Raw genomic sequence first — 22,716 nt, 5'->3', positions numbered from 1 at the left:
TCTTTTATCCCTTGCCTCCCTCCCACTCTTCCCCCCAAGTCCCCAAAGTTTATTGTATCATTCTTATGCCTTTGTGTCCTCATAGCTTAGCTCCCATGTATCAGTGAGAACATATAATGTTTGGTTTTCCATCCCTGAGTTACATCACTTAGAAAAATAGTCTCTTATCTCATCCAGGTTACTGTAAATGCTGTTAATTCATTCCTTTTCATGGTTGCGCAATATATGTATGCATATATATATATATGGCACAGTTTCTTTATCCACTCATCGATGGGCATTTGGGTTGTTTCCATGGTTTTGCAATTGTGAATTGTGCTGCTATAAACATGCATGTGCAAGTATCTTTTTCAAATAATGACTTCTTTTCCTCTGAGTAAAACCCCGTAGTGTGATTGCTCGATCAAATAGTAGTTCTACTTTTAGTTCTTTAAGGAATCTTCACACCGTTTTCCATAGTAGCTGTACTAGTTTACATTGCCACCAGCAGTGTAGAAGTGTTCCTCGTTGACCACATCCACTCCAACATCAACTGTTTTTTGATCTTTTGATTATGGCCATTCTTGCAGGAGTAAGATGGTATCGCATTATGGCTTTGATTTGCATTTCCCTGACATTAGTGATGTTGAGCATTTTTTCATATGTTTGTTGGCAATTTGTATATCTTCTTTTGAGAACTGTCTATTCATGTCCTTAGCCCACTTTTGGATGGGATTGTTTTTTTCTTACTGATTTGTTTGAGTTTGTTATAGATTCTGCATAGTAGTCTTTTGTCAGATGTATAGATTGTGAAGATTTTCTCCCACACTGTGGGTTGTCTGTTTACTCTGCTGACTGTTCCTTTTGCTGTGCAAAAGCTCATTAATTAGGCCCCAGTTATTTATCTTTGTTTTTATTGCATTTGCTTTTGGGTTCTTGGTCATGAAATCTTTGCCTAAGCCAATGTCTAGAAGGGTTTTTCCAGTGTTCTAGAATTTTTATAGTTTCAGGTCTTAGGTTTTAAGTCCTTAATCCATATTGAGTTGATTTTTGTATAAGGTGAGAGATGAGGATCCAGTTTCATTCTCCTACATGTGGCTAACCAATTATCCCAGCACCATTTGTTGAAAAAGATGTCCTTTCCCCACTTTATGTTTTCGTTTTCTTTGTTGAAGATCAGTTGGCTGTAAGTATTTGAGTTTATTTCTGGGTTCTCTATTCTGTTCCATTGGTCTATGTGCCTGTTTTCATACCAGTACCATGCTGTTTTGGTGACTATGGCCTTATAGTATAGTTTGAAATCAGGTAGTGTGATGCCTCCAAATTTGTTCTTTTTGCTTAGTCTTGCTTTGGCTGTGTGGGCTCTTCTTTGGTTCCATATGAATTTTAGAATTGTTTTTTCTAATTCTGTGAAGAATGATGATGGTATTCCGATGGGGATTGCATTGAATTTGTAGATTGCTTTTGGTGGTATGGTCATTTTCACAATATTGGTTCTACCCATCCATGAGCATGGGATGTGTTTCCATTTGTTTGCATCGTTTATTATTTTTTTCAGCTATGTTTTGTAGTTTTCCATGTAGAGGTCTTTCGACTCCTTTGTTAGGTATATTGCTAAGTATTTTAACTTTTTTGCATCTATTGTAAAGGGGTTGAGTTCTTGATTTGCTTCTCTGCTTGGTCGCTATTGGTTTATAGAAGAGCTTCTGATTTGTGTACATTAATCTCGTATCTGGAAACTTTGCTGAATTCTGTTACCAGTTCTATGAGCTTTCTAGAGGAGTCTTTAGGGTTTTCAAGGTAAATGATTATACCATCAGCAAGCAGTGACAGTTTTACTTCCTCTTTACCAATTTAGATGCCCTTTATTTCTTTCTCTTGTCTGATTGTTCTGGCTAGGACTTCCAGTACTGTGTTGAAAAGGAGTGTGGTGAGAGTGGTTATCCTTGTCTTGTTCCAGTTCTCAGAGGGAATGCTTTCAGCTTTTCCCCATTCAGTATTATGTTGACTGTGGGTTTGGTATAGATGGCTTTTATGACGTTAAGGTATGTCCCTCATATGCCAGTTTTGCTGAGAGTTTTAATCATAAAGGGATGCTAAATTTTGTCCAGTGCTTTGTCTGTATCTATTGAGATGATCATGTGATTTTTGTTTTTAATTCTGTTTATATGGTATATCACATTTATTGACTTATGTATGTTAACCTATCCCTGCATCCCTGGTATGAAACCCACTTGATCATGGTGGATTATCTTTTTGATATGTTGTTGGATTTAGTTAGCTAGTATTTTGTTAAGGATTTTAGCATCTGTGTTCATCAAGGATATCAGTCTGCAGTTTTCTTTTTTTGGTTATGTCCTTTCCTGGTTTGGGTATTAGGGTGATGCTGGCTTCATACAATAAATTAGGGGGAGTTCCTTCTTTCTGTGTCTTGTGGAATAGTGTCAAAAGGATTGGTACCAATTTTTCATTGAATGTCTGATAGAATTCTGCTGTGAATCCATCTGGTCCTCGACTTTTTTCTGTTGGTAATTTTTAAATTACCATTTCAATCTTGCTGCATGTTATTGGTTTGTTCAGGGTATCTAATTCTTTCTGATTTAAGCTAGGAGGGTTGTATTTTTCCAGGAATTTATTAGTCTCTTCTAGGTTTTCTAATTTATGTGTGTAAAGGTGTTGCCTTGAATGATCCTTTGTATTTCAGTGGTGTCAGGTGTAATATCTCCAGTTTCATTTTTTAGTGAGGTTGTTTGAATTTTCTGTCTTCTTTTCTTGGTTAATCTTGCTAATGGTCTATCAATTTTATTTATCTTTTCAAAGAACCAGCTTTTTGTTTCATTTATCTTTTGTAATTTTTTTTGTTTCAATTTCATTTAGTTCTGCTCTGATCTTGGTTATTTCCTTTCTTCCGCTGGGTTTAAATTTGGTTTGTTCTTGTTTCTCTGGTTCCTTGAGGTGTAACCTTAGATTGTCTGTTTGTGCTCTTTCAGACTTTTTGATGTAGGCGTTTAGGGCTATGAACTTTCCTCTTAGCACCGCCTTTGCTGTATCCCAGAGGTTTTGATAGGTTGTGTCATTATTATCATTCAGCTCAAAGAATTTTCTAATCTCCATCTTGATTTCGTTTTTCACTGAATGCTCATTCAGGAGCAGGTTATTTAAATTCCATGTATTTGCATGGTTTTGAAGGTTCCTGTTGGAGTTAATTTCCAGTTTTATTCCACTGTGGTTTGAGAGAGTGCTGGATAAAATTTCAATTTTCTTAAGTTTATTGAGGCTTGTTTTATGGCCTATGATATGGTCTATCTTGGAGAAAGTTCCATGCACTGTTGAATAGAATGTGTATTCTGCAGTGGTTGGATAAAATGTTCTGTATATATCCATTAAGTCTGTTTGTTCCAAGATATAGTTTATATCCATTGTTTCTTTGTTGACTTTCTGTATTGAGGACCTGTCTAATGCTGTCAGTGGAGTATTGAAGTCCCCCACTATTATTGTGTTGCTGTCTATCTCATTTCTTAAGTCTATTAGTAATTGTTTTATAAATTTGGGAGCTCCAGTGTTAGGTGCATATATGTTTAGGATTGTGATATTTTCCTGCTGGAGAAGGCCTTTTACCATTATATACTGTGCCTCTTTGTCTTTTTTAACCACTGTTGCTTTACAGTTGGTTTTGTCTCATATCAGAATAGCTTACCCAGCCAGGCATGGTGGCTCACGCTTGTAATCCCAGCACTTTGGGAGGCCGAGGCGGGAGGATCTCTTGAGGTCAGGAAATTGAGACCAGCCTTGCCAACATGGTGAAACCCCATCTCTACTAAAAATACAAAAATTAGCCAGGCATGGTGGCAGGCACCTATAATCCCAGCTATTTGGGAGGCTGAGGCAGGAAAATCACTTGAACCTGAGAGGCAGAGGTTGCAGTGAGCCAAGATCGCACCACTGTACTCCAGCCTGAGTGCCAGAGCAGGACTCTATCTCAAACAAAACAAAACAAAACAAAACAAACCATCTAAAAAGAATAGCTACCCCTGCTCGCTTTTGGTGTCCATTTGCATGACATGCCTTTTTCTACTCCTTTACCTTAAGTTTATGTGAGTCCTTATGTGTTAGGTGAGTCTTCTGAAGGCAGCAGATGGTTGGTTGGTGAGTTCTTATCCATTCTTCAGTTCTGTATCTTTTAAGTGGAGCATTCAGGTCATTTACATTCAGTGTTAGTATTGAAATGTGAGGTACCATTGCTTTCATCATGCTCTTCGTTGCCTGTGTGATTTGGTTTTGCTTTTTGTTTTTGCTTTTTAACTTGTGTTTTTGTTTTATAGGTCCTGTGTGATTTATGTTTTAAAGAGGTTCTGTTTTGATGTGTTTCCTGGATTTGTTTCAAGATTTAGAGCTCCTTTTAGCAGTTCTTGTAGTGGTGGTTTGGTAATGGTGAATTCTTTCAGCATTTGTTTGTCTGAAAAATGACTTTCGTATGTGATGTTTAGTTTTGCTGGATACAAAATTCTTGGCTGATAATTGTTTTGTTTGAGGAGGCTGAAGATAGGGCCCCAATTTCTTCTGGTTTGTAGGGTTTCTGCTGAGAAATCTGCTGTTAATCTGATAGGTTTTCCTTTATAGGTTACCTGTTGCTTCTGTCTCACAGCTCTTACGATTCTTTCCTTTGTCTTAATTTTGAATAACCGGGTGACAATGTGCCTAGGTGAAGATCTTTTTGTGATGAATTTCCAGGTGTTCTTTGTGCTTCTTGTATTTGGATGTCTGGGTCTCTTGGAAGGCCAGGGAAGTTTTCCTCGATTATTCCCCCAAATATGTTTTCCAGGCTTTTAGAATTCTCTTCTTCCTCAGGTACAGCGATTATTCTTAGGTTTGGTCGTTTAACATAATCCCAGACTTCTTGGAGGCTTTGTTCATATTTTCTTACTCTTTTTTCTTTGTCTTTGTTGGATTAGGTTAATTTGAAGACCTTGTCTTCCAACTCTGAATTTCTTTCTTCTACTTGTTCAATTCTATTGCTGAGACTTTCCAGAGCATTTCCCATTTCTAAAAGTGTGTCCAAAGTTTCCTGAATTTTTTATTGTTTTCTCTTTAAGCTATCTATTTCCATGAATATTTCTTCCTTCACTTCTTGTATCATTTTTTGAATTTCCTTGCCTTGGGCTTTGCCTTTCTCTGCTCCCTCCCTGATTAGCTTAATAACTAACCTCCTGAGTTCTTTTTCAGGTAATCAAGGATTTCTTCTTGGTTTGGGTCCATTACTAGTGAACTAGTGTGATTTTTTGGGGGATGTTGAAGAGCCTTGTTTTATCATATTACCAGGGTTGGTTTTCTGATTCCTTCTCATTGGGGTAGACACTGTCAGAGGGAAGGAAGGTCTAGGGCTGAAGGCTGTTGTTCAGATTATTTTGTCCCACAGGGTGTTCCCTTGATGTAGTACTCTCCCTCTTTTCCTGTGGATGTGACTCCCTGTGAGCCAAACTGCAGTGATTGTTGTCTCTCTTCTGGGTCTAGCCACCCAGCGAGTCTACCGGGCTCCAGGCTGGTACTGGGGATTGTCTGCACAGAGTCCTGTGATGTGAACCGTCTATGGGTCTCTCAGCTGTGGATACCAATGCCTGTTCTGGTGGAGGTGGCGGAGGGTGCAGTGAACTCCCTGAGGGCCCTTAGCTTTGGTGGTTTAATGCTCTATTTTTGTTCTGATTGGCCTCCTGTCAGGGGTGGTGCCTTCCAGAAAGCATCAACTGTAGTAATGTGGAGAGGGACCAGCGGTGAACTCCCAAGATTAGATGCCCTTTGTCTTCTGCTATGAGGATGGATAGGGAAGGACCATCAGGTTGGGACAGAGCTAGGCCTGTCTTAGCTCAGGTTCTCTTTGGGCAGGTCTTGCTGTGGCTGCTGTGGGGGATGGGGGTGAGATTCCCAGGTCACTGGAGTTGCTTACCTAGGGAGATTATGGCTGCCTCTGTTGAGTCATGCAGGTTGTCAGGAAAGTGGGGGAAAACCAGCAGGCACAAGCCTCACCCAGCTCCCACGCAAACAGAAGGGCCAGTTTCTCTCCCACTGTGCCCCCCAGTAGCCCTGAGTCTGTTTCCAGGCGGAGGGCAAGACGGGCTTGAAAACTTGCGCGAGGCTATCCGCCTCCCAGCTGTGAAAGAAAAGTGCTTCAGTTCTTCCCCTGCCTGTGAAGTCTGTAACCCGGATTTTCATCCCCCACTACCCCTGGGGCTTCTCACCCCATTCAAATAGTTACAAAGTTCAACCAGAGAATTCCTTCTCCCTGTGGAGTTTTACCCGCCAGTCCTCTGGCCACCGTCCCCAGGGATCCCTGTGGTGCCAGGCAGGAATGGGCTGCTTTGGGACCCAGCGAGCTTCCAGGGCCTTTCTGCTGCTTTCTCTACCCCTGTATTTCGCTTGGCTCTCTAACTTGACTCAGCTTTAGGTAAACTAGAAACTTCTCCCACAAACAGACCTTCAGCTTCTCCACTGTGTGTTCGGGAGAGGAGGGTCTCCGTTTCCCACTTAGGCAGTTGGGGCACTCACAGTATTTGGGGTGTCTCCCGAATCCCGCAGGAGCAGTCCACTTCCTTCCGAGGGTCTCTGGGTCCTCTCCGGATTACTGGTTTGTTCTTGCAGTTGATCTGGAGCTAAAACTCACAATGCAAGCCTCCACATGCTGCTCTGTCTGGAGCTGCAATCTAGTCCTACCTGTCATCTGCCATGATCCCCTCTCTTTAGACAGTCATTAATTTTGAAAATATACTGTTAAAGTATTTTGTTGACAGAGCTAGAACGCTTCCTCTTTCTGTGATAGATTTTTTGCTCTAGATTGTAAATTATGAGATATTACAGTTGGTACTGTATATCAAAATAGACCACATTTTTCAAAGTAATTTTCCTGTCAATCAGTGTGTTATGAAAACATGTTAGTCACAGTTTTTTCAGTTTGTCATTTGCCCTCATTATGGTTTTTATTTGGGTCTCTTATAAGACATAAAGGTGAGACTCACTGGAGACCAGAACCACCTCAAACACAACTGACCAGTGTGCTCTGCTTTGGCTTGATACGGTGGTTGTCAGCTGGATCAGGAGTTGCACTGTTTTGAACAGAGAGGGAGCGAAAAGCTGAAAGAAAAATAGCAAATTGGGAAGTGACCACAGAAACACAAGGATGAAAATATTCCATGGATAGAGGAAATGCAATAAGTTAAAAGGATTCGGATGTGGTAAAATGTGAAAAACTATTTGAACACCAGGAAAGAAAAGAGCCTAAAATGACAGAGATTATATTCATATGGAAAAATGGATTTGGGCTCATGAGTGTTCCTTATTTCTCCTGCTGTGGAGCTTTCAGTCCTAAGAAAAGTAAAGTAAGTGGGAACTGTAGTCCTCCAGGGAAAAGTTGAGGGAAGATGTAAATTTTTAAAATTATGATTAGATTCTGACTTTAATTTAGTAAACAAAAAAATATTCTGGAAGACAGAAATGTAACATTCTATACTGTTTCTAATCTCAACATTGTCAAAGTAGAAATTTTCTTTTAATTTGTGGTTCTAACATATACTTTATCTGTGTAGCAAATAACTTCTGCAAAGACAACTCAACCAATCTAAAATTAGAGCCATATCATTGATTTAAATAGAGTATTGGCATCCAAAGATTAAAATATAGTAGTGGTTATACATTTTCTCATTAGTCTTTTCATAAGGGAAATGTAGAATTGAACATTAAAATCTTACTAATAAGATGGTGGTTATTGACTGTATACCTCTTGAAAAAAATAAGAGAAATTATAAATCAAGTAAACTTTTATTTTTGCCTATTTCAAACATCTTTTAAATAATTTCAAGTTTTATTTTAGATTTAGGGGTCACATGTACAGATTTGTTAGCTGGGCTTAGTGTGTGATGCTGAGGTTTAGGGTACGATTGATGCCACCACCCAGGTACTGAGCAGAGTACCCAGTAGTCACTTTTCACCCCCTTTCCCCACTCCTTTCCTGCCCTGTCTGGTAGTCCTCAGTGTCTATTGTTGCCAGCTTTAATGAGTACCACTTACTTAGCTTCTGGGGAAGATGTATTTTTAAGGAAATAGTGAAGAAGAATTCAGGGTCAGTATCTTGACCTGCAACAGGTGTTGTTTAATTTAGTGATTTGACTAGATGGACCTTTTTGGACACTGGATTATTAGTCAATGCTTTGTCACATTCATTTGAAATTTGAGAACCAATTGGATACAATCAGGGATACTTAAAAAAATGCCTTTTTTAATGTTATTCCATTATTTCTGAGTTTTAAGTTCTACATTTAGAATGTGATCTTTCTTTGAGGTAATATATACTTTTTTGAAAGAGAACAACATAAAGTTCAGAGGTTTCATATTAAAACAAAAAAATCCATCTTTTATTAATTATGCTTATCTAAATTTTGGTAAATAGAAAATTCTTAAGTTCTGTTTTATCAGTTGCTAGTGGTTCATTATAAATTCTGGAAATAGATATAGTCTGCCTGTAATATTAAGGCAACAGTAATATTACTAACACATGCAGAAATCATTAGCCATAACGTTTCTTGTGCCTGTTAAAAGATGAATTTAGTCTGAGTGTGGTGGCTCATGCCTGTGATCCCAGCACTTTGGGAGGCCAAGGTGGGCAAATCGCTTGAGGTCAGGAGTTCAAGACCAGCCTGGCCAACATGGTGAAATCCTGTCTTTACTAAAAATACAAAAATTAGCCACACATGCTGGCACATGCCTATAATCCCAACCATTTGGGAGGCTGAGGCAGGAGAATTGCTTGAACCCAGGAGGCGGAGGTTGCAGTGAGCCGAGATCACACCAACGCATCCAGCCTAGGTGACAGAGCAAGACTCTGTCTTGAAAAAAGAAAAAAAAATTACATGTGGTGATGGACACCTGTAGTCCTGCCTGTTCGGGAGACTGAGGTGGGAGGATTGCTTGAGCCCAGGAGTTCAGCCAAGGAGTTTGAGGCTGCAGAAAGCTATGATTGAGCCACCGTACTCCAGCCTAGGCAACAGAGCAAGAGACCCTGTCTCAGAAAAAAAAAAAGATGAATTTGATTTCAATTTTAAATTACTTAACACAGAAGTACTTTAATTGACTGTTACTTGTAGATTATTGGCTTCTTTACTAAGAAGCAATACTTTCAGATTTCTAAATACATCACACATTAAATCGTAATATTGGTTTAGCAAAAGTATAAATAAATTATTTTTCTGGCAACTTGCATGCCAAGATCTGTTACTTGAATTTATTGACTGATCACATTTTTTTTGAGGCAGAGTCTTGCTCTGTTGCCCAGGCTGGAGTGCAGTGGCGTGGTCTCGGCTCACTGTACTCCGCCTCCCAGGTTCACACCATTCTCCTGCCTCAGCCTCCCTAGTAGCTGGGACTACAGGCGCCCGCCACCATGCCCAGCTAATTTTTGTATTTTTAGTAGAGATGGGTTTTCACCGTGTTAGCCAGGGTGGTCTCGATCTCCTGACCTTGTGATCCACCCGCCTCGGCCTCCCAAAGTGCTGGGATTACAGGAGTGATCCACCGCACCCAGCCGGACTGATCACATTTTTAGTTGTTTATAACTATGATCAATATAATAAATGTGTTTCCTGATTAGTATACTAAAACTTAAAAAAGAAATCTGGTAGAATTCTGTTAGAAGGAAAACTTGTGTTGTGTGCTGGTCTTTGCCACTTATGGTGGCTGTGTAGAAGTAATTACAGCATGATCATCTGAGAAATTTCTGTTGACCTATTATAATAGTAATAAATATTGAGTTCATATATAAATATACTGCTTTTCTTTCCATGCCCAGCTGATAATGCAGGACTTGGCCCACTTTGGCTTTCAGAATCTTCAGTGTCTGCATGAGAGCACATTTAGCTACATTGTGTCAGGCATGGGATTAAGCACTTTACATACAATGATCTCTAATCCTCATGACAATGTAAGGCAAGTATCATTATCCCCATTTTAGTGGGGCTAATTGACTCAGAATCATACGACTCTTAAGTGATGAAATCCAGATTTTAAATTAGGAATTTTCATCTATTCATTTCCTAAGCCTGTGTTTTTTCACTATAAGGCTGGATCATCTCCAATTGGAAAAAACAATGATGTTTGCAGTAGTTGACTTTAGATGTTGTTCTTTTTGTTTGTTTGAGACAAGGTCTCAGTCTGTTGCCCAGGCTGGAGTGCAGTGGCACAATCTTGGCTCACTGCAGCCTCGACCTCCTGGGCTCCAGTGATCCTCTAACCTCAGCCTCCTGAGTAGCTGGGACTACAGGCATATGCCACCATACCTGGCTAATTTTTTTTATTTTTTTGGTAGAGACGGAGTTTCACCTTGTTGCCCAGGCTGATCTGGAACTCCTGGGCTCAAGGGATCCACTCGCCTCGGCCCAGGAGGTCGAGGCTTGAGCCCAGAAGGTTGAGGCTGCGTTGAGCCAAAGTCCTGCCACTACACTCCAGCCTGGGTGATAAAGTGAGACCCTGTCTCAAAAACAAAAACAAACAAAACACAGACTGTCCCTATCCTTTAAAACTGACGCTTCAAAAGTGAGCATCATGAAATATTAAAAGATTGTATTACTAGGTAAGAGCCCTTCAGATGTCTTCTACATTTCATGGGCCTTATTGGAAATTTTTTTCACAATCTAATTATATTTCATTTAATTTAATAAATTCTATTCCTTAAGTACTTATTAGTGCCAGGCATTTTCTAGATACATAATTCTCCTAATATCCTTCAGAAAAGGATACACAGACATGACAAGTAAGAATTTGTGGCTGGGCGCGGTGGCTCAAGCCTGTAATCCCAGCACTTTGGGAGGCCGAGACAGGCGGATCACGAGGTCAGCAGATCGGGACCATCCTGGCTAACACGGTGAAACCCCGTCTCTACTAAAAAATACAAAAAACTAGCCGGGCGAGGTGGCGGGCGCCTGTAGTCCCAGCTACTCGGGAGGCTGAGGCTGGAGAATGGCGTAAACCCGGGAGGCGGAGCTTGCAGTGAGCTGAGATCCGGCCACTGCACTCCAGCCCAGGCGACAGAGCGAGACTCCATCTCAAAAAAAAAAAAAAAAAAAAAAAAAAAAAAAAAAGAATTTGTGACTATCCCAGTGGATTGTCATTAGATTGTCTGAGATTCATTCTAGTGCTAAGATTCTGAAGTCCATGATAAAATCATCATTCATGAAGTAAACACTTCATAAAGTTAAAAAGCAGAACATGACAGTAAAGTTACTTTCATAGGTTGTGCAGGAAATTGGGGGAAGGGAGGCAGGATGGTGTCAATGCAAGGAAAATAATCCACATGGTTCTATTTTTAACTAGTCAGTTTTTTTTTTTTTAATCACATTTCTAAAATTCCCTTTTGGTAAGCAAGAACCAACCATATAATTTGACTCTTTCCTTATTATTGGGTTGGGATTGAGACCTGGTGATTCCATTCAGATGTTTGTAAATACTTCATTGCACTGAAGTCTGGTATGTGTATCTAGGCCCTCTTTTCGTTTCCCTTGGAAGCACCTCAAAAATGTACCTTAATTTTGCAGTCTCTTCTCACCACTCCTTTGTATTGCTTTTTAGTGAGATTTCAGGAATGTGAGTAGGATGAATTGTAACTGAGCTTAGCTGCTCTTTTAGCTTTCTGGAGCTTCCCAAATAATTAAGAAAGGCATTTGGTGACTTTGGGGGAATGGTTTAGGTGGAAGGAAGGAGAAGAAAAGGACTAAATCTAATAGAGACAAACCTTGTAAGCATTGGCAGGGTTTATACCACAGAGATTATCGGCAACACACCTATGCAGCTTCTTTCCATTTCCAGTTGATAATGTAGGGATTGACCTACTTTTTTGGCTTTCAGAATCTTCAGTGTCTGCATGAGAGCACGTTTAACTACTTCCCTGCCCTATCGCTATGATTCTTTTTTTTTTCTTAAAGAGACAGGGTCATGCCCTGACACCCAGAAAGGAGTGCAGTGGCTTGATCATAGTTCATTACAACCTTGACCTCCTAGGTTCAAGCAATCCTGCTGCTTCAGCCTTCCTAGTAGCTGGGACTATAGGCACACACCACCATGCCTAGCTAACTTTTTGTAATTTTTTTGTAGAGACAGGGTCTCACTATGTTGCCCAGGATGGTCTTGGTCTTGAACTCCTAGCCTCAAGCAGTCCTCCTATCTCAGCCTCCTAAAGTGTTGGGATTAAGGGGTGAGCCAGTGCCCCTGATCGCTATGACTCTTAATATGCACATATAAAGGGCCACTAACAAATGTTTTCACAAAGTGAGAACATTAAGATAGGCCAAGATAAAAAGATAGGCCAAGACAAGAACTTCATAAAACTACTTCAGGGCATTAAGAAATCAGTTGGACGTGTTTTATTGTTTTACGTAGTACAGTTTTTCTAATTTGTTTTGCATCTGTGATAGTATAAAAATATTTGTTAGATATGTAATTTGACAATTTTTGTTTTGTTGTTTCTTGCTTTTTATTTTAGAGATGGTGTCTCACTTTATTGCCCGGGCTGAAGTACAGTGGCTATTCACGGGCACAAACATAGTGCACTACAGCCTCAAACTTCTGGCCTCAAGCGATCCTCCCACCTCATGCTGCCAAGTAGCTGGGACTACAGACACTTACCACCATACCTGGCTTTATCTGACAGTTTTAGTAAAAGTTAAAGGAAATATTAAAGAACCTAGAATTCTTTGTAAAATAATATGAGATTTCTGGGCTGGGTGTGGTGGCTTACGCCTGTAATCCCAACACTTTGGGAGGCCAAGGCGGGCATATCGTGAGGTCAGGAGTTTGAGACCAGCCTGGCCAACATGGTGAAACACCGTCTCTTACTAAAGATACAAAAAATTAGCCGGGCATAGTGGCATGTGCCTGAAATCCCAGCTACTTGGGAGGCTGAGGCAGGAGAATCGCCTGAACCTGGGAGGCAGAGGTTGCAATGAGCCGAGATCATGCCATTGCACTCCAGCCTGCGCAATGGGGCGAGACTTTGTCTCAAAAAAAAAAAAAAAAGAATAATAATAATAATAATATGAAATTTCTAATTGTGCCTTATGGATATTTCATTGCCCAGCATTGAACCAAATAGGTGTTAGAAGTCCTAATGGGAGAAGAAAACTCAAATACAAGAAATAACTAGTCCAAATCAAATAAAATCTATACACTTTACATTTCTGCAAAATGTTAATTTCACTACCAGGCAAATGCAATCTACACTGATGATATTTATACTATTTGCCAACTGAATAAAGGAATTTTTAAATTATAGGATGGAAGTAAAATATTGTGATTACCTTTAGAGAGTCAAGACATGACATAAATGACTTATATAGATTATGATGATGAAGTGAAGCCCTACCCCAAAGCATAGGCTTCAAATTGAACCCCCTGTCCCGTCCGATCTGATTTCTTTGTTCACTTATAAGTCAGGTTTATCATGATCTAATTTTTATATACAGTAAAATGTATACTTTTTAATCTACAGTTATGAGTTTTGACAAATGCATGAAGTCATACAACCACTAGCACCACAATAAGACATAGAGTATTTCTATCATCCCCCAAAGTTCCCTAATTCTCCTTTATAGTCACATCTTCCCACCACCTCAAACACTTGGCAACCACCTATCTATTATTTTGTCTCTGTAGTTTTGCCTTTTCCATAATGTCATTATGTAGTTTTTTGCGTTTAGCTTCATTCACTTAGCACAATGTATTTCAGATTCAATCATGTTGCTTCATACAATTATTTATTCCTTTTTCTGAGTGGTAATCCACTTTACGGATGGACTAAAGTTTTATTTACAACTGAAAGACAATTTTAGCAATAATGAATAGAACCACCCCAAACATTTGCATAAGTTTTTGTGTGAATATAAGTTTTCATTTCTCTTGTATGAATACCTAGAAGTGGGATGCTGGAATATATGGTAATATAATATTTAACTGTATAGGAAAGTGCCCAACTGTTTTCTCAAGTGTCTATATCATTTTGCATTCTCACCAGCAGTATATTAGCATTTCATTTGTGCCACATCTTTACTCACACTTGGTATTGTCAGTTGGTTTCTTTTTTTTTTTAGTCAGAGTTTCGCTGTTGTTACCCAGGCTGGAGTGCAATGGCGTGATCTTGACTCACCACAATCTCTGCTTCCCGGGTTCAAGCGATTCTCTTGCCTCAGCCTCCCAAGTAGCTGGGTTTACAGGCATGCACCACCACACCTGGCTAATTTTATATTTTTAGTAGAGGCGGGGATTTCTCCATGGTGGTCAGGCTGGTCTCGAACTCCCATGATCCACCCGCCTCAGCCTCCCAAAAGTGCTGGGATTACAGGCATGAGCCACTGCACCCAGCTGGTTTCCTTCTTTTCTTTTCTTTTTTTTTTTTTTTTTTGGTGGTTGGGGGGCGGGGGAGTCTTGTTTTAGCCTTTCCAACAGTTATGTGGCGGTGTCTCATTGTGATTCTACTTTGTATTTTAGCAGGTAAGTGAGAGTGTAGGACTCTTAGCTGGTCACTGTATGTTGCCTTCGTACTTGGGACAAGAGTACCTGTCTTAAAATAAGAAATCTCCATCTGGAGTCATGAATTAGAGCATTGGTTCTCAACAGGAGCAACCCTCCCACCCTACTTCATGAAATTCGTCTGGAAACATTTTTGGTGGTCACAGTTGGAGGGACTGTGCTACTGTCATCTAGTGGATAAAGGCTAAAGATACTTCTAAACATCTTACAATATACAAGACACCCACTCTTTACCCCAAATAATTATCAAGCCCAAATGTCAATTAGTGCATAGGTTGAGAAACCCTGAATTAGGGCAACCAGCATATCAGAAATAAAGTCATCCACCAAATGTATTTGTATTAAGGATAAGACATTCAGGCCGGGTGGCTCACGCCTGTAATCCCAGCACTTTGGGAGGCTGAGGCGGGCGGATCACGAGGTCAGGCGATCGAGACCATCCTGTGAATGGTCTCGATCTCTAAATAAATACAAAAAATTAGCGGGCGCCTGTAGTCCCAGCTACTTGGGAGGCTGAGGCGGGAGATTGCCATGAACCTGGGAGGCGGAGCTTGCAGTGAGCCGAGACCGCCTCACTGCACTCCAGCCTGGGCGACAGACCAAGACTCCGCCTGAAAAAAAATAAAAAAATTAAAAATTAAAAAAAGGATAAGACATTCAATTGAATGTCTCAGTCATCTCACAAGGATGTGATCCTTGAAAGTCCTGTGAAGTTGGAAAATTGAGGACGAGTCATTCCATCAGTGTCATGTACACTACCAGGCAACTCTAAAGAGTCCAGTTACATTTTGACAGTGTTTAGCAATTTACTCCAGTGATAGTATTGCCATCAACTGTATTAGAAAAAAATTTGTGTAACTTGCTATCCCACATAGCTCTAAGTATAATTGGTGCACATTAAATAATTTCAAATACTTGAATTAATCTGGGAAGCTTGGTAAGCTCTAACAATATCATATTGATTTGTCATTCAGTGCTGAGACCAATGCGTAGGAAAAATTTTCTTTTTCCCATGGTGGCTGTTGCCTACTTTGAATTTCCATTGGGGTTTGGGGCTTTTGTTGTGCCTTGCTTTGCTTTTATTTGAAATTAATTAGTTTCAAGCCTTGTATTCTGTAACCCCGAGGAATATTCTCACTTAGTCTACCAAAGCTGGGAGGTTTGGGGGAGTGTTGCAGACTAGATAATGTGTGTATATGTCGTTTTTTCATGTCTGAAAAAAATTATTGTACTTCAAATTACTAAAGTATACTCTTAAAGCAGGATTATAAAGACCAGTCCTTGAAAATCATCATCCAAATTCAAAATTTAAAAGACAGTGCATTCTGCCAAACTTTTTTCAGTAGTTTATTTTGGTTGCTTTGGAAATAAATGTTGTCAGATTCACTGTAAGTGTTTAGTTGTCTAGCCCTTGTTTATTACTTTATATTTGCATTTCTCTGGAATCAGAGATGAAAATTTGGCTGCTGCTTTGTACTGTCAGAAAATAATGGATTTCCTTATTTCAACAAGGAGATTCAACACAAAATTGGGCTGTAGCTTTTAATGAGCTTGGTGACCTTCAAGGGACCAGTCCAAACACATTTTGTGTTACAAGTAAGAGCAGATGTTTTTAAGTATATGCAGAATACAGTGAGCCCTACCCTAAACCTCCTCTCATTGCTGTTGTCTTCTCAGAAGTCATTTTGTGACCAAATTAGGTTCGAGGTGGCAAATGTGGTCCTTTACATTTATCATGCTGCCCGTTAGAGGGCAGCAGTATACAGACTCAGGAGCCAGAAAACCAAATACTACTAGGTTCTGGGGCATGAGTCTTTTTCGAATCTTCTAAACACAGCTAACTACATCATAATTTAACAAAATTAACCCCTAACCTGCATTTTGGTGTAGAATACCTATACAACTACAGATATTCAACTTTGAACTTTGTTTTAACATGATCTTTTAAATGTTTATAATTCTAAATTGTGTATGGATTTGGTTTACAATATTTCTAATTGCTTCTGGGAAGACTGTTAATAAGTTATAGCAACATCTTTTGTACATAAATGTTTTCTATTTAAAACTTATTGGAGGGCGTGGTGGCTCATTTCTGTAATCCCAGCACTTTGGGAGGCCGAGGTGGGCGGATCACGAGGTGAGGAGTTCGAGACCAGCCTGACTGACATAGTGAAACCCCCATCTCTACTAAAAATACAAAAGAATTAACTGGGCATAGTGGTGCACACCTGTAATCCCAGCTACTTGGGAGGCTGAGCCAGAAGAATCACTTGAACCCAGGAGGCAGAGGTTGCAGTGAGCAGAGATCGCACCACTGCACCCCAGCCTGGACAACAAAGTGAAACTCTGTCTCAAAAACAAACAAACAAAAAACATCAGATACTCAAATATAAGTAGTTGGTAATATGATGGAAATCTTGGAAGAAAGAGATGGCTTTAGTTATAGAAGCATGGTACCATGCCATAGAATATGCAGAGAATAAGAGAATAAATACTTTTAAAATGAATGTAGCCAAAATTTTTGGAAAACAGACTTTAGATTCATTCTGGGGTGGCGTGTGTGTGTGTGTGTGTGTTCTAACAGCTTTACTGTAACAGCTCATTCAATACTCATAAGAACCTTATGAAGTAGGTACTATATTATTATCTTCCTTACAGATGTGAAAACTAAAACACCAGGGGTAAGTGAATTGACACTACACCAGGTCACAGTACTAGTAAGTGGCCAAGCTAGGGTTTGAAACCAGGCATTCTGAAATCAGAGATCATGAACTAAAAATACTTTGTTAAACTACCTCTCTCATTGAATTATCTAACCTTTCCCCCTGAATTGTCATGCCACCTATCTCTATCATATTTTCTCACATAGTCCTGTTTTGGGACTCTCTATTCCATTCGTCCTTTTAACTCTTCACTAATAACAATTGTTGTACTGTGTTAATTATTAAAGGTTTATATAAGTTTTGATACCTGGAAATCTTAACTCTCCCACTTAACTCTTCTTCAGAATTTCCTTAACTATTTTTGGTCTTTGTATGTCCCTATAAAGTTTAGGATGAACTTACCAAGTTACAGGACCAACTCCTTAGAGATTTTGACTAAAAGTGATATGTGCATCCTTCTTTTTCTTTTCTTTTTTTTTTTCCTTTTTTGAGATAAGGTCTCACTCTGTCACCCAGGCTATATAGTGTGGTGGTGCAATCACAGCTCACCACAACCTCCATCTCCCAGGCTTAAACTATCCTCCTCCCTCAGTCCCCTGAGTAGCTGGGACTACGGGCAGGCACCACCATGCCTGGCTAATTTTTTATTTTTTGTAGAAATGGGGTCTTACTATGTTGCCCAGGCTGGTCTTGAACTCCTGTACTAAAGTGATTTGCCCACTTCGAACTCCCGAAGTGCTGAGATTACATAAGCATGAGACACTGTGCCTGGCCAGTGCATCCTGCTTTTTCTAAACCACTGCAAGTCATTTTTGGAACAAACAAGACAGATAATGTAGCGATAGAGAAAAAAAAAAAAAAAAAATATATATATATATATATATATATATGTATATATATATATATAACTAGAAAAAATACTGGTGTTACTAAGATTATTTCTACTTTTATTTTTCTATGTTTTAAATTTTATAATATTGACTTCATGGGAAATATATTTAGAGTTTTAATTTTATTATAAGGAAAGTATAAATAGAAACCAAAGTAATGAATATACTTTAAATAATTCAGACCTCAAGATCCACATGAATTACCTGACCTGCCTGGAAAAAAGGTATCTACCCAATGTATTTTAGAGAATTGGTATTTATTATTTTTGAGAAGACAGTATATGGGTAAGAGTCATGCCTAAAGAACAGAGAACAAAAATACTACTTTTTGAAAAGGGCAGTTTTAGACATTTCAGGCCAGTGACTGTTAAATGTTGACTTGGTGTTAAATCCAGACAGAATTCTAAAACAGTTTTACAACACTTGGTTTAGAAAGAGTGGTTACTAAGAGTTGGACTAAGGATTTACTTACTTATTTTTCCCTGTCTTTGCTAGATATGGGGGAGAAATACAGAGCATGTATGAGGGCTGCTTTGGCAAGAACAGATTTTAAATCTGATTTCACCTTCTGAGGAGCCTTGTATAAGATAAGCTTAAGTATATAACTTAGGCAGAGTTGTTTGTCCTGCATCACATAATAAGGAGTAGAGCAAGAACTGGAACCCATGTGTTTTGACACATAAAGCAGTGGGAGGAAGCAGTGTGTTTCTGTTATATTGCTGAGACATACTAACTATATCATCTGCCTCAGCCCAATGTTTTCTTTATCCAGGTCTGGGCCATATAACCAAAAAGAATTGTGGGGAGCAGCCCTAAAAGGTGATGGCAGTTGGCCATTTTAACTGTCAAGAGGATGTATGGGATAGTATTGAGTTTAATCTACGCATCAATAACATAGGTTCAGTGGGAATAAGGAATTTTCTGGTTGCAAAGGGTAAGTGTTAGAATTGGTCAAGAATAGTTGTAAAGCAGCCTTCCCTAGAGAACTTTATAAAAGAATAGATTCCATTCTACCTGGGGTGTTTGAGATCTAATCCTGCTTAGCTAGATGACTAAAAAGTTCATGCCAACCCCAAGAGTCTATAAAAGTATTAGCTGACACATTTAATTCAATTCTTGCAATTCTTATGTGTGTTCAACATTGTGTCCCCCTCATTAAGATGCAGTAGGAAGAGATTTAGGGTGCCTGCTATGTGCCAGGCAGTTTCTAGACACAGTAGGTATACATCTACCCTCATAGAGCTTTATTTTATGGAGAGAAGGATAGACAATAAACAAGTTAAATAAAATGTAAAGTATGTGAGACAGTGATAAGTGATATAGAGAAAAATATAACAGGGATAGGGAGTGTGTTGGGGGAGAGAGTATAATTTTAGATAAGGTGATTGGGAAAGGTGGCTTTTGAGCTAAGAAATGCAAGAAAGCAAGGAGGATGCTGTACAGATTCATGGGGCACAGGCATTCCAGGCAGAGAGAACAGTTAAGTGCAAAGGCTTTGAGTCAGGAACAAGAAGTTCTGTGTGTCTAGAGCAGAAAAAATGAAAGAAATCATGGCAGGACACATCATATAGAAAGGCCAGATCTTGTAGGGCTTTATAAGTTGTTTTAAGAACCTTGGGTTTTATTGTGAGTGAGATGACGAGCCATTGGAATGAACAGAATGGTTATGTGATGAATCGACATACTCTTAACTAGATCACGTAGTTTGCAATGTTGAATGAAGGAGTACAGGTGGAAGCAGGGGGACTAGGAGACTGTTGTAGTGCTATAACATGAGGTGTTGACTTGAAGCAAAGTGTTGTGAAACTGGCCAAGTTGTAAACATTTTAAAGGTAAAGTCCGCAAGATCTGCAGAGGGACGGATAATTGGGTGTTAGAGAATGGCATTAAAGATAACTCTAAGCTTTTTGCCTAACTGATTGGAAAAAATAAATGTGCCATATACTGATGTGAGGAAGACTGAACAAAGCAGGGATAGAGGTGGGTGAAGAGTAAGAGCTCCATTCTGGACATAGGTTTAGAATTTTTTTAAAAATCCAACTGAAAATATTGTATAGAGAGTTAAACATGTGGGTATGGGGTTTAGGAGAAAGCTTGTTTAAAGAAAAAACCTTGCGAATTGTTGGTGTTTTTATGGTAAAGATAGGAGACTGGAAGTGATCACCAAGGAATGAGTGTTAACAGAAAAAAGACCCAAGGACTGAGCCCTGAGGTATTCACATTGTTAAAGAGATTAGGGAGATGAGAAATAGACAAAGATGTAGCAAGAAGACCTAGAAACCAAGTAAAGAAAGTGTTCATGGAAGAGGCAGACAGATGACCAGCTGTATCAGATGCTGCTGATAGAGCATGTAAGAAGAAGTAAGATTTTGGTACTTCATGTTTTATGGCGTATGTATGAATGTATGTATAACCACCCAGCTCGTGTCCCTGTAAGCTCCCACTCCCTTCCAGGCGATCTGCCATTGTGATTTTAACTTGGAATAATTTTACCTATGTCTGATATTACAGGAGAATCCAAACCCTCATATGGCATTCCAGAAAGTTCCGCGGCCAACAGAAGGATCCCACTTGCGAGTTCATATTCTTCCTTTCCCAAAGATTAATGAAGCCCGGGTTCAGGAATTAATACAGGAAAATCTGGCTAAGAACCAGAATGCACCTCCTGCCACAAGAGTAGAAAAGAAATGTGTTGTGCCAGCTGGTCCACCTGTTGGTATGTATTTGTCTGTCTGTTTTAAGAGTAAACTTTTTATAAAGATATAAGACCCAAAAAGGAAAAGTGTACAATTTGATGAATTTTCACGAAGTGAACAAACTCCTATAGCTAGAATCAGAGCATTATCAATACTTAGAAGCCCTGTTTCATTCACTGCCTCCCAAAAAGGGTAATCATAACCCAGCTGCTGCCACTATAGAATCTTTTCTTTTTTTAATAACAGCTTTATTGAGATATAAGTTACATACTGTAAATTCACCAATGTAAAATGTGCAGTTTCTTGATTTTTAGTATATTTACACACTCATTCAACCATTATCACTATTTAATTTGAGAATATATAGAGAGAGATGGCGATTCACTCTTGTTGCCCAGGCTGGAGTGCAATGGTGTGATCTCGGCTCACCGCAACCTCTGCCTCCTAGATTCAAGCAATTCTCCTGCCTCAGCCTCCAGAGTAACTGGGATTACAGGCATACGCCCCCTCACCCAGCTAATTTTGTATTTTAGTAGAAACAGGGTTTCTCCATGTTGGTCAGGCTGGTCTCGAACTCCTGATCTCAGGTGATCTGCCCACCTTGGCCTCCCAAAGTGCTGGGATTACAGGCGTGAGCCACTGCGCCTGGTGAGAATATTTTTATAACCTAAATAGAAACCTCACATCTATTAGCAGTCACTCCCCATTTCCTTCCCAAACCATCTCCTCCCCAGCATTATACTGTAATCTACTTTTTTTTTTTTTTTTTTTTTGAGACGGAGTCTCAGCTCTGTCGCCCAGGCTGGGGTGCAGTGGCCGGATCTCAGCTCACTGCAAGCTCCGCCTCCCAGGTTCACGCCATTCTCCTGCCTCAGCCTCCCGAGTAGCTGGGACTACAAGCGCCCGCCACCTCGCCCGGCTAGTTTTTTTTTTTTTTGTATTTTTTAGTAGAGACGGGGTTTCACCGTGTTAGCCAGGGTGGTCTCGATCTCCTGACCTCGTGATCCACCCGTCTCGGCCTCCCAAAGTGCTGGGATTACAGGCTTGAGCCACCGCGCCCAGCCCTATACTGTAATCTACTTTCTATTTTCATAGCTTTACCTATTCCGGACATTTTATATAAATAGAATTATACAATATGTAATCTTTTATGACTGGCTTCTTTCATTTAGCATAATATTTCAAAGGTACATCTATGTTGTAGCATGTGTCAGTATTTTCTTTTTTGTTGTTGTTGTTGTTGTTGTTGTTTTGAGATGGAGTGTTGCTCTGTCGCCCAGGCTGGAGTGCGGTGGCGCCATCTTGGCTTACTGCAAGCTCTGCCTTCCAGGTTCACGCCATTCTCCGGCCTCAGCCTCCTGAGTAGTTGGGACTACAGGCGCCTGTCACCACGCCTGGCTAATTTTTTTGTATTTTTAGTAGAGACCGAGTTTCAACCTGTTAACCAGGATGGTCTCGATCTTCTGACCTCGTGATTCTCCCACTTCGGCCTCCCAAAGTGCTGGGATTACAGACATGAGCCACTGCACCCGGCCTCGTTTCTTTTTAAATGTCTGAATAATACTCCATTGTCTGGATATATATCACATTGGTTATTTAGCCATCAGTTGATGGATATTTGAGTTGGTTCCACATTTTGACTATTATGAATAATGCTACTGTGAACATTTATGTGCAAGATTTTGTGTAGATATGTTTTCAGTTCTCTTGGATGTATACTTAGGATTGGAATTGCTGGGTCATATGGTAAATCTATGTTTAATGTTTTGAGGAGCTGCTGAACCGTTTTCCAAAGCGGTTATGCCATTTTAGATTTCTGTCAGCAGTGTATAAGGGTTATAATTTCAGCCACTGATACTGAGCATTTTTTCATGTACTATTGGCTAATTCACTGTCTCTTTGCCCATTTTGAAATTGGGCTATTTGCCTTTT

At 39.7% G+C, this 22,716-nt stretch overlaps 1 protein-coding gene across 2 annotated transcripts in view; it reads left to right on the top strand.

The window, feature by feature from the left end:
• The window catches only part of SBF2 (SET binding factor 2), a 527,862-nt gene that overhangs the window by 302,025 nt on the left and 203,121 nt on the right, over window positions 1–22,716 (top strand). For both annotated transcript variants that reach the window (XR_004053641.1, XM_010384825.2), the window contains exon 14: window positions 20,600–20,804. Coding sequence is in view for 1 of the 2 variants with exons in the window: in XM_010384825.2 (XP_010383127.1) it covers window positions 20,600–20,804 (205 nt within the window). In the remaining variant the exon portion in view is untranslated. The remainder of the gene's footprint in view (window positions 1–20,599; window positions 20,805–22,716) is intronic.

The sequence above is a fragment of the Rhinopithecus roxellana genome, chromosome 15 (genome assembly GCF_007565055.1).
Source record: "Rhinopithecus roxellana isolate Shanxi Qingling chromosome 15, ASM756505v1, whole genome shotgun sequence".
Lineage (NCBI taxonomy): Eukaryota > Metazoa > Chordata > Mammalia > Primates > Cercopithecidae > Rhinopithecus > Rhinopithecus roxellana.
Note: the sequence above shows the minus strand (reverse complement) of the source record. Positions and strands in the feature narration are given on the sequence as shown.